The sequence below is a fragment of the Tympanuchus pallidicinctus genome, unplaced genomic scaffold (genome assembly GCF_026119805.1).
Source record: "Tympanuchus pallidicinctus isolate F22 unplaced genomic scaffold, pur_lepc_1.0 scaffold21, whole genome shotgun sequence".
NCBI lineage: Eukaryota > Metazoa > Chordata > Aves > Galliformes > Phasianidae > Tympanuchus > Tympanuchus pallidicinctus.
In genome coordinates this window covers 6,148,394-6,163,758 of record NW_026294733.1, presented here as the reverse complement: position 1 = coordinate 6,163,758, position 15,365 = coordinate 6,148,394, and the positions used below count along the sequence as shown (strand labels likewise).

The 15,365-nt window shown below is 36.2% G+C and overlaps 1 protein-coding gene across 5 annotated transcripts in view; it reads left to right on the top strand.

Moving 5' to 3' along the window:
* Nucleotides 1–15,365, top strand: part of GABRB2 (gamma-aminobutyric acid type A receptor subunit beta2) — a 151,840-nt gene that overhangs the window by 81,244 nt on the left and 55,231 nt on the right. For all 5 annotated transcript variants that reach the window (XM_052684773.1, XM_052684774.1, XM_052684772.1 and 2 more), the window contains exon 7: nucleotides 4,973–5,055. In XM_052684773.1, coding sequence (XP_052540733.1) covers nucleotides 4,973–5,055 — 83 coding nt within the window. The remainder of the gene's footprint in view (nucleotides 1–4,972; nucleotides 5,056–15,365) is intronic.

Here is a 15,365-nt window from a genome sequence, read left to right as displayed (position 1 = left end):
GTAATTTTTTAAGAAAAAAATAGCTGCAACTACGCAATTTTTATTGCAGTGCTGGCATTGTCTCAGTGAGGTGCACATGTTGTTGTTCCTACTGGAAAAAGAAACATGTTTTGCAAAATGTTTGGAAGTAGAACTTTGAGTTTTCTAGTGTTAGGCCTGCAGCAAAACCCTTATAAACTGGAAAAGTAGAGGAGATGGACTGGCTCTTTCTTCCAAGGCTGTTTCTTTCACAGACTGACTCAGTCACGGTGCTCACGTTGCTTCAATGTTCTGTAAATCCTTTGTTTTTTTTTTTTAGGGATCTTCCTTTTATTTATTTATTATTTCTTTTTAAAGGGAGAGATGAAGTGAATGCTGAAAGACAAAGATACATTTCCCAGTGATAAAATATTGAAATTCTGAAGTGCACCTTCTAGTTCTTCTGGTATATCTGTTTCATTGTGTTCCCTTGGTGTTATCTTCTAAAGGAGCTTGTAGTATTTCAGGGAGAGGCTGAGGTTATTGTACCAGAAGATTTTCCTGTTGTGTGCTTTTCGCAGGGATTTGAATTATGAACATAATGTTGTGGCTGAGTTTTGGATTTAGTGATAGGATAGCAAGCAATGCTATCTAATTTAAAAAACATTAAGAAAGCTGTGTGGGAAAAGAGATGGAAGAAAACTAGGCATCACTACACGCAAATCTTCAGCAAAAATTTGATCCTTCATAATGACAATTCTTTTACTACAAAATAACAGCCAAATTCTACAGCTTTCCATGAGTCTTTTGAGATGACATTCAGATAGAACAACAGCCCATCCTTCACTGGAGAAAATTAGACTGAGAAAGAAGGAGCACAGGCATAGATATTTAATTTGCTCTGGAAAATCTTGTGTGCTCAAAAGTTCTGTATGCTTTCCAACTCCTCGTGTACTGTCAGCTCCAAGAATTCCTCCCTATCTTGTATTACCTTTAGAAAAAGTTTTAGCACTGTATATTTAGAGTTGTGCCTTCTAGCTTTAACAAGCACTCTTAGTGCTTTCAGGGACTGCTTACATATGTAAGTGTTGGGCAGGAAATAAAGAGAATATTTAAATGTCATTTTGGTAGTCCCAAAATGAAAAGAAAAGCAAGAGAAGTTGGAACTTAGGTGGAAATATAACATTTTGAGAAGAGGTATTAGAAGACGGCACAGATTCTGTGTAAAACTGAGTATATAATTTCTTTCCAAATTAAGCCATTGACACCAATAAAACTGTTTCTACATTTTATTATTTTATTTTATTTTATTTTTTTTTTACATTAAAGCACATTGAGAAACTCTGTGAACAATTTGAAAGATCTTAGCAGTTGGTAGCTGGATGTTTGGCACTAACGATTGACATGTAGAAATATCCCTTGTTTATCTGTTGTGAAAGCCAACACTCAATCTGTGTTCATATTATATTTTATGTGAATAAGCAAAAGAAAAATGTCCAAACTCTGTAACTAGCAATAAATGTATTTTAATTTAAAATCAGATCTGTTAGTGTTTTTAACAACCTTGAAAAATGTTTAAATCCAATATTACTGCTTAGGAAAGTGATTTAATGAATTACATTTTTTCCCAGATTGTGCTGCATAGTTGAAACGGGGTGCTTGCTGCTGCTGCCAGTGCTTCCAACTGTCACACAGCAGGGCTGCTTCCGAGAAGCAGAGGTGATCAGTGGGTGTTGCTGCAGTACATGACTTCAGTAACTGATTCTGAGAGAAACAGATAGCAATTCCCAGTCAGTGTGCACAGAACTCTCTGATGAAGTCCATGATAAAGAGCAGTCTTAAGGAGAATAGTTTCCTTGCAAGCTTGCATTGGTCCTGTTAATTGAGAATCAGATTCTGCCTTAAGATCTGAAGTGGGGTCTCACAATGTCTTCAACAGAATGTGTGTGCATGCATTTGAAGGAAGTATTAATCCTTGCATTTTCCTTGGCTTCAGCTTTGCCTTTTACTCAGTAGGGTCACAATCTGTCAGTGCTGGAGCAGAGAAGTGTATTATGCAGTTTTCGTACTACCACTCTGCTCAGAGGAGCTATCTGAAATTGTCACCTCCTTACTCGTCATTTCTGCTCTGTCTGTAAAGGTCAGAGCTGCTTCCTTCCAGGGCAACAATACGTTTCTGCTGCTTCTTATTCCTCATAGCTTTGCAGAGCCTCTGCAGCTCCAACAGGAATTCGGGTTCTGTCCGTCTCCACGTATAAGTAGTAGGGCTGTCCCGTCTCTCAGTGATGTTCTGTATTCTGCAGTGATGTCAAAACTGTTCAAGTTGCTATTCTGATTTTCACACTTGAACTTATAGAAAGGACAAAATGTATTAGATTTTGAAAAAATAGCCCCTAGGCAGTATTAAAAAAGAATTATTAACATTACCAGGACAGTATTATTTTGTTTTCATCTTTTAAATTTTGTTTTAAGAGTTTCTCATGATCTTCGGCTTTGGTCTGAGAAAGGAGCAGGACCACTTTCTGAGTCTTATATGGTGCATGGAATCTTCTTAAGGTTTGAAAACTGATTTTCTCTTGTTTTCTCTTAAGTAACAGTCATCTGAATTATTGTGAGTTACTGATATCAACTTCACTTTCCCTACAAGATATTTGGGGTGCAGGTCATTGCACTGAAGACTGCTTTAGATCATTAAGGATCACAGAATGGACTATCACAATGTTGTTCTCTGACAGCAAATAAAAAAATCAGTGTATGAGACAGTTCTGTACCGTGTTTCATTTCACACAGTGTATCCATGAGGGAGGGCATTGTTACTCTCTCATCACTCCTAATGACTGCAGTGTGTTGAGTCATGGAGTTGTTTTTATAAGGCTTTTGCTTTGTCCGTTGTTTGTTCTCAAGGTTACATTATACAGAAAATAAAATATATATTTTTTTCACTTGTCCAGGCTGAGTAAAAAATATTTGTAATTATTTTATGAAAATTAAAACAGCTCTGCTTTGAGTAGGAGGTGGTATTCCTGCTTCAAGCATTCCTAACTATAAGGAACTGCTGTTTTTTCCTCTGAAAGAAGGTATAGATTGGGAGTCATGAATTTGAGATCTTTCAAAAGGTGGTAATTCTTCGGTGCTCTTTCATTAGTAATGTTATTTAGCTATTCACCATGAATTGCAAGCCATTAATAATTATCAGAAGGCAGTTTTGTTGCTTAAATAATTTTGAAGATGAAAGGGATTTCTATTTTCCAAAGGTGAGAAAAGTCAGGGTAAAAAATACAAGGAGATGTGAAGAGAGGAAAGGACAGATTTCTTTTTTTTTTTTTTTTTTTTTCTCCAGTGGATTTGCATTACGGATAAGAATAAGCAAGTGAGTTCAATTGAAGACATTGTAAACTACTGTTTTGCTTTGATTGAAACTCTACTCTACTGATGATTTTTATTGCTATGCTTATTTTGTTTTTGTTTGTTTCAAAGCATGAGGACAGCACTATTTGTGCTTTTGCCTTCATTTGGAATGCCTTGGTTTTGTAGATTCAAGTGGGAAGTATGTGTTAATTGCAGAGAGGTATTAGAGAACTTACTAGTCAGCCAAGCTGGTGTTTCTCGAATCTTTTGTGCACTTAGAACTTAAGCACTCAGATGTATTCTTCAGTAGTTTGCTTTTGTTAAGTGCTGGCAGACTTCCATTCAAGAAGAGACAAAGGATGCTTGTTCTTGTTCTTTCCATTGCAGAAATTGCAAGGCTGCTTTTTTTCTTCTTTTTTTTTTTTTTTCCTGGAATGGCAGCTAAATGCGGTTAAATTCAGCAGTAAGGATACTAACAAGAAATACTTATTGTTTTAACAGTGTTCAGGTGTCTTGTGGAAAGGATTATTGAAGTCATTGTGGAGTGAATTTTGAGTCTATCTGAAACAGCTGTAACTTCTTGCTTCTAGAGAAGAGTAGGTATTTAAGGAGGAAGACTGAGGTCCATCAAGTGAAAGGTCTCTTTTGGTCAAATTGAAGAGTGTAAAAGAAGTTTATGAACAGTTACTGAACAATTGAAGTATCATAGAAAATCTTAGTTTCTCTGAAAGGGCTGTGTAAATTGCCAGGCTTTAGAACCTGTGCAGGACAAAGGCTCTTACCAGATGGAGAGGGAAAGAAGGCTAGAAAATGCTCCAAATGTCCGCTTAACTCCACTTGGAGTCTGTGTAGAATATAGTTTTTTCGAATATTGGCTGATGCCAAATAGTAGACTTTTTTTAATTGCTACATGTTCTTACAAGAGAAAAAAAAAAGATTGTGTACACACAAGGAAGCTTTCCAGGTACACAGTTAATAAAAAGCTGCTGAGCATTGTGGTTTGATTCATGTTATTATGCTTAGGATTATTCCCGTGTTAGATCTATCTGCACAAGATTTACTGATGATACAGATGTTTGTCTCCACTTCTGAGGGAGATGCCTGACCCACGTTAAGGTTTATTGTTGAGGCACAAACATGGTCTAAACCTTTGATGAAAAAGTTCCTGACAGTGTTTGCTTGTTAATGTGAAACTAAAATATTGGTTCATTTGCAAAGCACTGTGGAACAAAGGAAAGAATAATTAAGTTTCATATGAAGGGATTTGAGTATTAACCCAGGATATGAAGTACGCATCTTTCTTTGTTCATCCTCAGGTTCATTTTGCCACCTTTCTTTAAGACTTCCTCTTTTGGGCTTCTTCAGTATAAAATGGAAGAAGTAATGCTATCCTAATTTGTGGCGATTTTTTTTCAGGATAAACTGATTGCTGATTATTAACGCTTGCAGTACAGTGATAATGTGAATGAAGAGGACTCTTGTCTGCTTGCCCACCAGAGTGGCATAATCTTTTTGGAACAGTATTAGTTACAAGTAACCAGCATACACAGTATTTTAGTAAAAATAGGCAAGTGTCTGTAGAAATATATTTTGTTGTTTCAACTGTGTGCAGTCAAAGGAAGATTGAAATGAGACGCATTAACAAGCTCTTCTTTTTCCTTCCTAGAATTACAACAACAGCTGCTTGTATGATGGACCTACGGAGATATCCGCTGGATGAACAGAACTGCACGCTGGAGATTGAGAGCTGTAAGTACTTCTGCAAATCCTACTTATTCTGTAGTCAACTGCTTCAGACATTTTTATTTCCGTTTATTTATATATTTATTTGTTTTATATGCTACTAACCTAGTTGTCTCTGTCTGATGACATTTAGATCCTTGTAAACACATGCAAAAAAAATAGCTTTCCAGATGGATTAGTAATTTGTGGCACAAGGATTAGCAAAAGTTATTCTGCTTTGACAGTTTTCAGCTTTAAAAGTCTCATTCAGATGCCTTGTTGGAGTTCATGTGAGGAGCATGAGGATTATTATCAGTTCTTTATCCTCCCTTACAGCTGAACTATGTTGCAGCTTCTTTCCATTTATAAATGATGGCAAAAGGTTAAGACTGTCTTTTCAATAGGTGTGTTATGATTTGTTTGTTTTTCTAACCTCTCTGTGTTTAAGCTTTCAGTGCATTCAGTGCAACTACTTATATATTCTGATTTCATAGCTGATGTCTCTATCAAGATATCCATCTAGATAAAACTTGTGTTGTGAAATAGAATTTCAAACCTCTTTTCACTGAATCTTTAGCAGACTCTAAGTACATCGAGTCAAAACAATTCATGTTCATTTATGTAAAGCCAGCATTTTGCATGTGCAATACTTGATGCTAAATAAGATTGGATCAGCAGTTTCAAGATACATGTCCTTTTTCAAGGGAACCATATGTAATAGATGGAGTCTATTAGTAAGTTGAATGGAGCACGCAAATGAAAGGTAATGGCATTAAGATACAGTCCACAAAACTGTATTTAAAAAATACCGTATGTATTTTAAAAGATTGTATGGGACTTTTTTGTGTATGTGTGAGCAAAGTGATTGCAGCTTTTGTAGCGGTCTGAAAAGAGCTTGGTATGGTTGAACTTCTTTTTAGTGATCTACAAAGCATTTAAGAGTATGATTTAAACTCAGGTCTAGTTTTCATTCATTTAATGTAATTTAAAGATATTTCGGAATCTCTTTCTGGATTGCACTTGTGACACTGCTGTCTCATTTACATTCATGTAGTAAGCAATATAAGTCTTTACCATTAAAGTTCACCCCTTCTCTAGTCTGAAACACACGAACATCAAATGTGATGGACTTTGCTATTTTGAGAAGGAATAAAATCTTTGGGTTTTTTTTTTTTTTTTTTTTGCAGTTGGTTATATCACTTATTGATAGCATTTGATTTGGAATTTTATACTTGCAGCCTTTAAAAATCAGCCTTTTACGCTGATAGTGTGTAAAAGAATTTTGTGCTCATACAACTGTATTTAGGTTTGGAGAGATTCTTGTATTTGTTGCACTTGGTATGAAACATACAGTATTCATTGTAGCATTGAAAAGGAGGATGCTTAATTTCCCATAGCCATTAGGATGCTTATAGGAAAGCTCCTCTGTGGCTCTATCTCTTAGCTCAGTTGTAGCATTACAGCAGTAAAGTGGATTTAAAACAGGATACTGTGTTTAGCTGGCCTGCCTTTCATTGCAGTAATAAAGGTCATTAAAGAATGTGGATAGAAGTAGTGCTTGAACTGCATTTTGAAAGAATTTCATGCTGCTTTAGAAAGTTATTACTCTTTATATGTGTCACTCTGTCCAGGTAAAAATCTGAATAATCTTTATAAATTGCTTCAGAGAAAATGGTAGTAGGTAGGTAGAGTAAATAAGATTGAAAGTGACTTTTGAGTCATTTTATGCAGATACTCAAGTCATAATCACTGATTAATCTCAATAATCTCCATGCTGAAAGTAGCTTATTTTGTTGGCCTGCTGGTTCTGTTGGACACTTCTTTCACTAGTGCTTTGTTGTGATGGTTAGAAAGACTCTAAATTCCATGTCAGGAAGCATAAAATTATATTCACTGCTCGTGTCCGCTGTCCTTTTTAAAAAAAAATTATTTTAAAGTTAATGTCTTCCTCAGCCCTGCTGTAGTTGTTATTATATATCTAAAGAATGTGGTCTCCTCATAAGCTTCATATCATAAAACATGCACATTGCAGTTCGTTTTAGCTTTGTCATATAAGACCCTTCTGTTATTTTATGTTAAAAGAAATGCAGAATTAGCAAATGCTAGTTTCTGCAGATGCTGTAGTTTATCATTCTTCTTTAGGAACAACAAGTACCACAGACCATGCTCTAAATTCTCTGTTGCATTATGGCATTTACCCTGCCCTTTGTCATCAATGCGGTCCAAGAGCCACCTTTATGTTTTTACATACCTGCATAACTTCTTCAGATACTAGCCTTTCCTGGAACATTATAGTGAGTTTTCCATTCCTCACCCATCTTCCAGCAGTGGGATTTAGCTCTTGGTGGAAATCTTTTTGCATATTCAAAGGACGCATGACTTAATATTTTATAACACTCTTCACATAAATCAGCATTCTTAATTTAACTACAGACCTCAAAATTCTCCAGCTCTTCCTATTTTTTTTGTCTGTACAGTGCTTTCAGGTCTTGTCTCATTCAAAATTATTTACACAGAAATGCTAACAAATATTAATGATAACAAAGAAAGACTTACGTTGCAATCATTCTCTGTACTGAGCATTAGCTATTCTTTTACATTTTCTTACACATTATTTGTCTTTACTAATTGTCTTCTCACAGATAGCCCCATATCAAACATTTTTATAAAGTACAGGTTAATTGTGCTTTGATTGGAAATGCAGAAAGGATCTGGCTATAAAGATCTAGCTCAAAACCCTTTGGAGTTTAGCCATGATAGACTTTTATACCATTTCCATGCTTATTATTGTGTCTAATGCCCTTCCATTCTTTCCCTTCTGCCTTTATCTCTACTCCTATTATTGATGCCAGTTGTCTAGCTTCTTTTTAGATGCCTAGATTACTTTTTTTCTTTGTGTAATTGTAGTTACTGAAATATGGGGACAGTATCAATTTTTGTTAATGTAGATTTCCGTATATCTAGACTAATTCTCAAGTTAGGAATTATGGTTTTATGTTAAAGCAAAAACCTAAAATGGGAGAGGCTGTATAATCTGTTAAGGTACAAGAGATGTTACTTTACCTGCTTTACTATTGGGACTAGATGTTGAAAACGTAAGAGAGGATATTTTTTGTTGGTTCAGAGAGTATCAATTTTGAGAGCTTTTTTTTTTTTTTTTTTTTCTTCAAATAGGTAGCTTGTTTCTCTGTGATCATTTTTTGATTTGCTCAGATGTAAAGGGGGCCAAAATATGTAGAATGCTTGGTTTTCCTTGGTTTTACACTTTCAAACTTTTACAGTGTCTTTTCTATGGTGGTGTAATCTATCCACCCTGCTTTTCTTATTTCTTTTCTTATTTCCCAACACACTAAGTTGTAGGATTATAATACCAGAAGGAAATCAGTTTTTCTCTGCATTCATTTCTTAGATTCCCAACTTGGAGACAGCAGAGATCTTGTTCTTTTTTGCTTGTGTATTGACTTTACTCAGTCAAATACTCTCCTTTTTGCTTCCTATTTCAGCCATTGTAGTTTGAAGGTTTGTTGAATTTCTGATGACGCTCTTGAAAAATTTTCTCTATCTGCTGCTTTTCTGAAGGAAAAAGCAATTCCTTAGCAAATCAGTTAAAAGACTAAAGGTAGCTAAAAAGCAAAAAGTAGTACTAAGAAGTTGGCAGAACATTGCCTTGTATTCATAAACATAAAGAAAATATCATGTTGCACATTCTCTAGCGTTACAGAGAGAAATGATTGTGATTTGAATGTTTTCAAATGTAATTATTTTAGATTCATGTGGTAAATTTGGACTTCTGTCAGTTTTAATTACATAGTGACATACAGCGATGTTAAAGTTCACTTTAGTTTTTTTCTCTCATTTCATAATGTCTTTGGCACAGCTATATTTATGTTATATTGGAGTACAATTCAGAATACGCCTGCTGTGTGGCAATGATATTTTACGTTTCTTTATTGCTTCTGAATAAACAAGAACACACTGAGTTTCTTTTCAGAAATCTATACTCAGAAACATTTTCCACTGTGTGCTGAAGTTTTGCCATTGAAAGAAACATATTCTACTGTCTAAAGCCAAAGCAAATGGGGCACATGAAACCGGGAAAGTTGGCAGCATTAGAACAGCATGTTCAGCAGGAGAGGAAGGACTGCTTTGGTGATGAATGAAGAATGATTGTTTTGGAGACATTTACTTAACAGCCAGGGATATTTTGATCAGAAATACCTTACAGATCACTTTTTTTTTTTTTTTTTTTTTTTTTTCAGTATGATGGCAGAAATGCCACAGAAGCACGCTAAATAAGATCAGCTAAAAACTTCAGTTGGGTAACAATCTAGAAAAAGGCAGGAAGAACCACAGTGGAAGAATATCATTCCTCCCAGTGGCTGGATAGCCCGGTATCAAACACTTTCTAATCAGACTCTCTGAACGCTCATCTCAAAAAAGAAAACAACAACAAAACCATTCATTTTTGTGCGCTGAAGGTGACTTTATAAGCACGTTCAAAGCACTGAAAAGAAATTGAAAATACTTCTTGTTGAACTACGTTGGAGGTGGCTGATCTGGCCATCAGTCAAAGCTATAATCAGGTCACATGGGACAAAGGGTGCAACCCCAGGAGCCGACCAGGGTTTTGGGTTAGAGGTGGATGTGCCTGATGCTGAGCAAGAGGCTCTGCTGTTCCTGAGGGAACAGGATGTTTAATAGGGGAGACTACCAAGGGAGTATATAACTTTGAATATTTACATTGGCAAGTAGAAAGCTGAATGCATGATGTTTGGGCCACTGAATATCAGAATCTAAATAGTTGTTCATTTATTACTCTTCATTTATCAAACCTAGCATGTCCCCTTTGTTCCTTCAGTTAAGTAATTTTTTGCATAGCAGGCGTTGTACAGGATCACATGCTTCCATGAGTAGAAGCTGACCTCATTATCAAAGTGCACCTTTTTTCCTTCTTGATTATCATTTACATGTTGAGATGTCTTAATGTCTTAATTTGGATTGTAATGTGAATTCCTTGGGACAGGTGCTACAGACTGTATTTGTCCACAGTAATTTCATTTCAAGATATCAAGGAGAGAATAAAAGAGGTTTAATTTTAATGGTGTGATGCATACTGGCAATGATAAGGTAATCTGTGACTTCATTGTGTAGCTGGAGTGATTCAGTAAGGGCTAAAAAAAAGTACCAACAAAACTAGCACATGATTCTTCTAACTAGTATGAAGAGGGTAAGAAAGTTTAGACTAACAATCAGTGTATATGACTGGGGCAGGTTCTATGCAAGTGAACCACTCTTTGCAGTGTATTAACAAGGTTATTAGTATATGCTTATATTTAAAGATATATTTCTGGAATTATTCAAGATGGAACAGGCAAAAGGGATCTCTAGTCTATCTTCTGCTCAAGACAGGGTCAAGTTTGAGATCAGGCTATGTTTCTCAGTATTCTGTTCAGTCTAGTCTTGAAAATCTTGGAAGATGGAGAATGCAAAACCTCTCTATGCAACCTGTTCCAGTGTCTGACCTTTTTAAAAGCAAAGATGTTAAATTGCAACTGTAGTAAGTGACAACCACTAGATGAGGCTGCCCAGGATCCCATCAACCTGGCCTTGGGTGCCTCCAGTGATTGGTCATCTACAACCTCTCTGAGCAGCCTGTTCCAGCATCTCACCACCCTCTGAGCAAAAATTTCTTCTTAACACCTAACTGAAATCTCCTCTCTTTCAGTTTAAAGCCATTCCCCCTTGTCCTATCACTATCAGACTGTAAAGAATTGGTTCTCTTCCTGCTGGTACTTTAAGTACTGGGAGACCCCACTGAGGTCTCCGCAGAGCTTTCTCTTCTTCAAGCTAAACAAGCTCACCTCCGTCTACCTATAGGACAAGTGCTGTCGCCATGTCATTATCTTCATTGTGCTGCTCCAGACCTGCTCCAACAGCTCCACATCATTCTTGTGCTGGGAGCCCCAGTCCTGGACGCAGTACTCCAGATGGAGCCTCATGAGGGCAGAGGGGGGGGCGAGGGGGTGTCTGTGTTCATAACTGGTCTTTATCTGCACGCAGAACTGTTGACAACAATTCCATGGCTAAAACCATCCAACAAATTCCTTATCCACTGAAGAGTTCACCCCATCAATTTGTATTTTTCCAATGTAGAGATGAGGATGTGGTGCAGGACCATGTTAAAGGCATTGCACAAGTCCAGGTACATGACATCAGTTCTTCTTCCTTCGTCCATCAGTGCCATACTCCATCATAGAAGACCAACAGATTGGTCAGGCACAGTCTGCCCTTGGTGAAACTATACTGGCTGTCTTGGGTCATCTCCTCATCTTGCATATACTTTATCATCTCTTCCAGCAGGATCCACTCCATGATCTTCCCAGACACAAAGGTGAGACTCACCGCCCTGTGTCTTCCTTTCTCCCTTTCTTTAATGTGGGAATATCTGAATTTTATTATGATTTAAAAGCTCTCAAAATAAGGATTCTTTTACTCTGGAATAACGAGAAATTTCAGGAGAACATCTGACTGGGTAAAAAGTTTCTATTTGTATGTACATTTAAAAGGCAATTTTTTGTGTTTTGCAGCTGCACAATGTATAAATCATCTTTATTGTGCATGGAGTACAGGTATGGATAGTCTGTTCTGCAGGAATGTATTGCAAATAAATTTATAGCTTAAAATTTATGGTATGTCATATATTCTTCAGCAGCAGAACAATTGGCTACCTGTATTCAATATCATATGATTTTGGCTCATCTTGTTTGGTTGATGTAACAAGAATTTGAGAAATTGTGAGCCTAGGCAAAAAACTTACATGGTAACTTATAGGGCAACGTAGCAGGAAAAACAAAAAGAAAGAAACAAGGAATTGATGCAAGTCATTTTTAAGACATAAAAATATACCTTTTCACTTTAACGCTGTGTGTGAACGTACTGTGCTCTGGATAGGATTACACAATATTGGAAATATCTTTCAGTAGTAATCTGCAGTTGTCATGAGTGGAATTAAATACCTTGCTGCATCCGTTGTATGTTATTGATTTGTGAAGGATGATTATCCAAGGATCTGATGGTTTCTGAATAACCCATTGAAATTATTTCCTGGTAAAATCATGGATCTTATTCTTTTCTCTGAAGTGGTTAAATGGTAGCGCGTATTAGAAATGTATACTTATTCAATAGCAGGCACAGCTTATTTCAAGGGAAAGACTTGTGGGCTGCTACAAGAACTAGCTTCATTAAAGCACAGTATATTCACATATTTTACTGTACAGAAGCTCATCTGTACACATCTGGTGCTCTCCAAGAAAGCAGGAATTTTCTTCCTCACTGCAGCCTGGAATGATCATGTCTTTTGAACAAGTCACTTCTGGAAGACTGACGTTTATCAAAATGTTACACAGACAACCTGAGAATGAAATGCTGGTAAGTTACATTTTGCTTGTGAATTTAGTTTCTATTTATTATTAGTAGTAGTATTTGAACCTCTGTAACCTGTTATATGAGAGGTTTTCTGTCACTGTTTTGGGGAAATTCTGTAAAGGCTCAAAGAACAGTAGATTCTTTTTTTTATTATTTTTTCTTCTGTTTACCAATCGTTCCTCTCTATCTTCTTTTCTATGCAGAGCCAAAATGAATGGATATCATCAATAATATCAGTAAGTAAGTCAGAATGGTCCTAGGGACGTCATCAATGTCAGAAGCCTTCTCATTCTTCTTATACAACTAACACACTATGTGTGCAGCAGATAAGCATCAAAGGGATGGATAACTCACTCCATCAGCATAATGCTTTTGCACTGTAAGTTTCTCACTTTGTTATGGCTTATTTGGTGTTAGTGGCCCTGTGTGCGTATACTTACGAGTATTCTTTTCCTTTCAGGTTTCAGGAACAACCTTTTGCAAGTCTAGAGAGACCTACAATCTTATTAGGTAAATGCATGATACTTCTCTCCTGCAAAATGTAGCCAGGTTCTTATCAAAGTTTGTTTTCTTGCTTGCCAAGATGAGCTTCTGCTCATCTCTGTTTTGTTTGTTGTTTCTTTTTCAGTTGTGGAAAGGATTAAAGAGGGTTTTACAATTTTCTCTGAGGACAGAAAAATGTACAACTTGCTATATGTCTAAAATTTTTATTGTACCCTAAAATTTGTTACTATAGCCTTGCATTTGTACTTTACAATGGCATTTCTTGTACTGCTGGTAATACTATGGATATGGAAAGCTTAGTTTCATTATAAAATTACTTGATAAAAATTTTAATTTCCTTTAAAAAAAAAATAAATAAATAAAGCTCAGATTTTACCCTATGTCTGTGTGTTTCACTATGTGCATTAAAGAATTCTGAACATAGTAAAGCATGGGAAACTTGAGAAGTTATGTGAGCCTGGGCAAAAATCTTATGTTAACGTAACATGGGAAACCTTTAAGTCCGCTAAGACTGGAATCCCTGTCAGCTCCAACTCAAAAATTCTTCTTTTTATTTTGGAAGAGAGAAGTTGAATATTTTACAAATATGTGGCATCTGTGTTGTGCACATCATTACCATTTGTGCTATGGAGTGATGCATTTACTGAGTTTTAGTCATCTTTCTTCTTTGAAGATCTACCTTTGTGTAAATGCGCAGTATGTTCCTTTTTGCACACATTGGCATATGTACTAGCTCTTATTTGGCCTTGAGACTGTATTCAGGGCCACATTGTTCTGTGGCTTGATGCCAGTTTGCTTTTCATCTTAAGGGATACCAAGAATATGCTTGATAAATTAGGTCGTTATGTCTGATGTAGATGGCATGTCCATCCTTTTTTAGTGAACATTAAATTATAGACATGTTCATGTAGCTATCACTTAAAGATGGTTTTCATTGTTTTAATAGCCATATATGAACAGGCACCTTAACAATAGTCTCACTCTTAGAAAATATCTTTAAAATTGATTGCTTGTTACAAAAGCACATGTGGGAACAGTATTAATCTTGCCTTTTTTACATCTGGCACATAACAAAAACAGATTTGGGTCACAAACTAACTGAATGTGAACTAAAGTTGGAGGCTCTGGAGGGGTCTGGGAATTACAGGTTTGCAAGGTGGTGTATTAAGTCAAAGAATGTTTCAGGCACTGCCTATGAAATGTATAACCAATTTGGTATTTTGTCTTAGAAGCGGATGAAATCAGCTATATAATATCTTTCCATGTCAGTATGTTTAATGGAAAAATGTGGTGTTGAGACAAATGTATGCTGAGACAAAACACGGTGGAGATATATTTTGTCATGGGCTCCAGAATAGTGAAAATGATCATATAATTCCGCTTTTTTTGAAGTTTGAGATTGAGATTAGCAAAATGTAGCCATTTTCATTGTACAGTGGCTCTCTGTAATCTCATCAGGGGTTTGATGGCTGGATGTCCTTTAGGTGATTCTAGTTTAGTGTTTCTTCAAACCCAGTTGCAAACAGGACAGAATTTCTGTGTGTTAGTATCTGATTTATTGTCTTTATTATGAAGTGATATTAATGATATATTTAAGTAAGATTTGATGCCTGGAGTCATACTGAAATTTCTCTTTTTTTTTCTGGGTATGAAATGTGCCATTGTCAGAGGAAATTCTGTCTTGAGAAGTCAAGAGCAGTTGCTCCTGCTAGAATATAAGCCAATACCTCCAAATCAGCTGAGCTATTCTGACCATGGAAAAACCAAACAGTAAAGAATAGAAAAGCGTCATCTTGAATTAATACAGTAGTATTAAGATAGATGTGTTTTGTATACTGGCATGATACCAGGTTATATAGAAACCATGTGATTTTGTGAAATGATTTGCTCCTATAGTGAAAATGCAGTCCTTTTGAATGTAGCATGTTTTCTTTAAATACAGGGATTTAGGCAACCTAGAGCAGCTGCTTGTTTATGTGTTTTGTTTTTCTTTTTTTAAATCCCCTTTTCCCTTCAGGGATTTGGATGATTGTAGAAAGTATTTAAGCCAGAAGGTAGAGTAAAGCTCACTGGGGAGACTCCAGCTGGGACTGAAAGCACAGCACTGTTGGTTCCACATGATCATGAGTTAACGTTAGTCCACTTGACCAGCCAAAAATGAGCTCAGTCTGTTAGAAAGGAGATAATACCTTCTTTTAAGTGGTGTTCTTAAAGACCTATCTTACAGTTATGAGAAATATATCTCCAAATTTTCTAATTTTCTCATGAATATTGGCTATTTCAGAAGGTGTCTGACCTTCGAGGAAGTAAGCTCAGCTATCAGCTCAAGTGCTATCATCCCTGGTGAGTAATTCTCACTGTTTCCAAAGAAAGGATAAATGTAAGCCTTCAATAATTATGAAGATGAT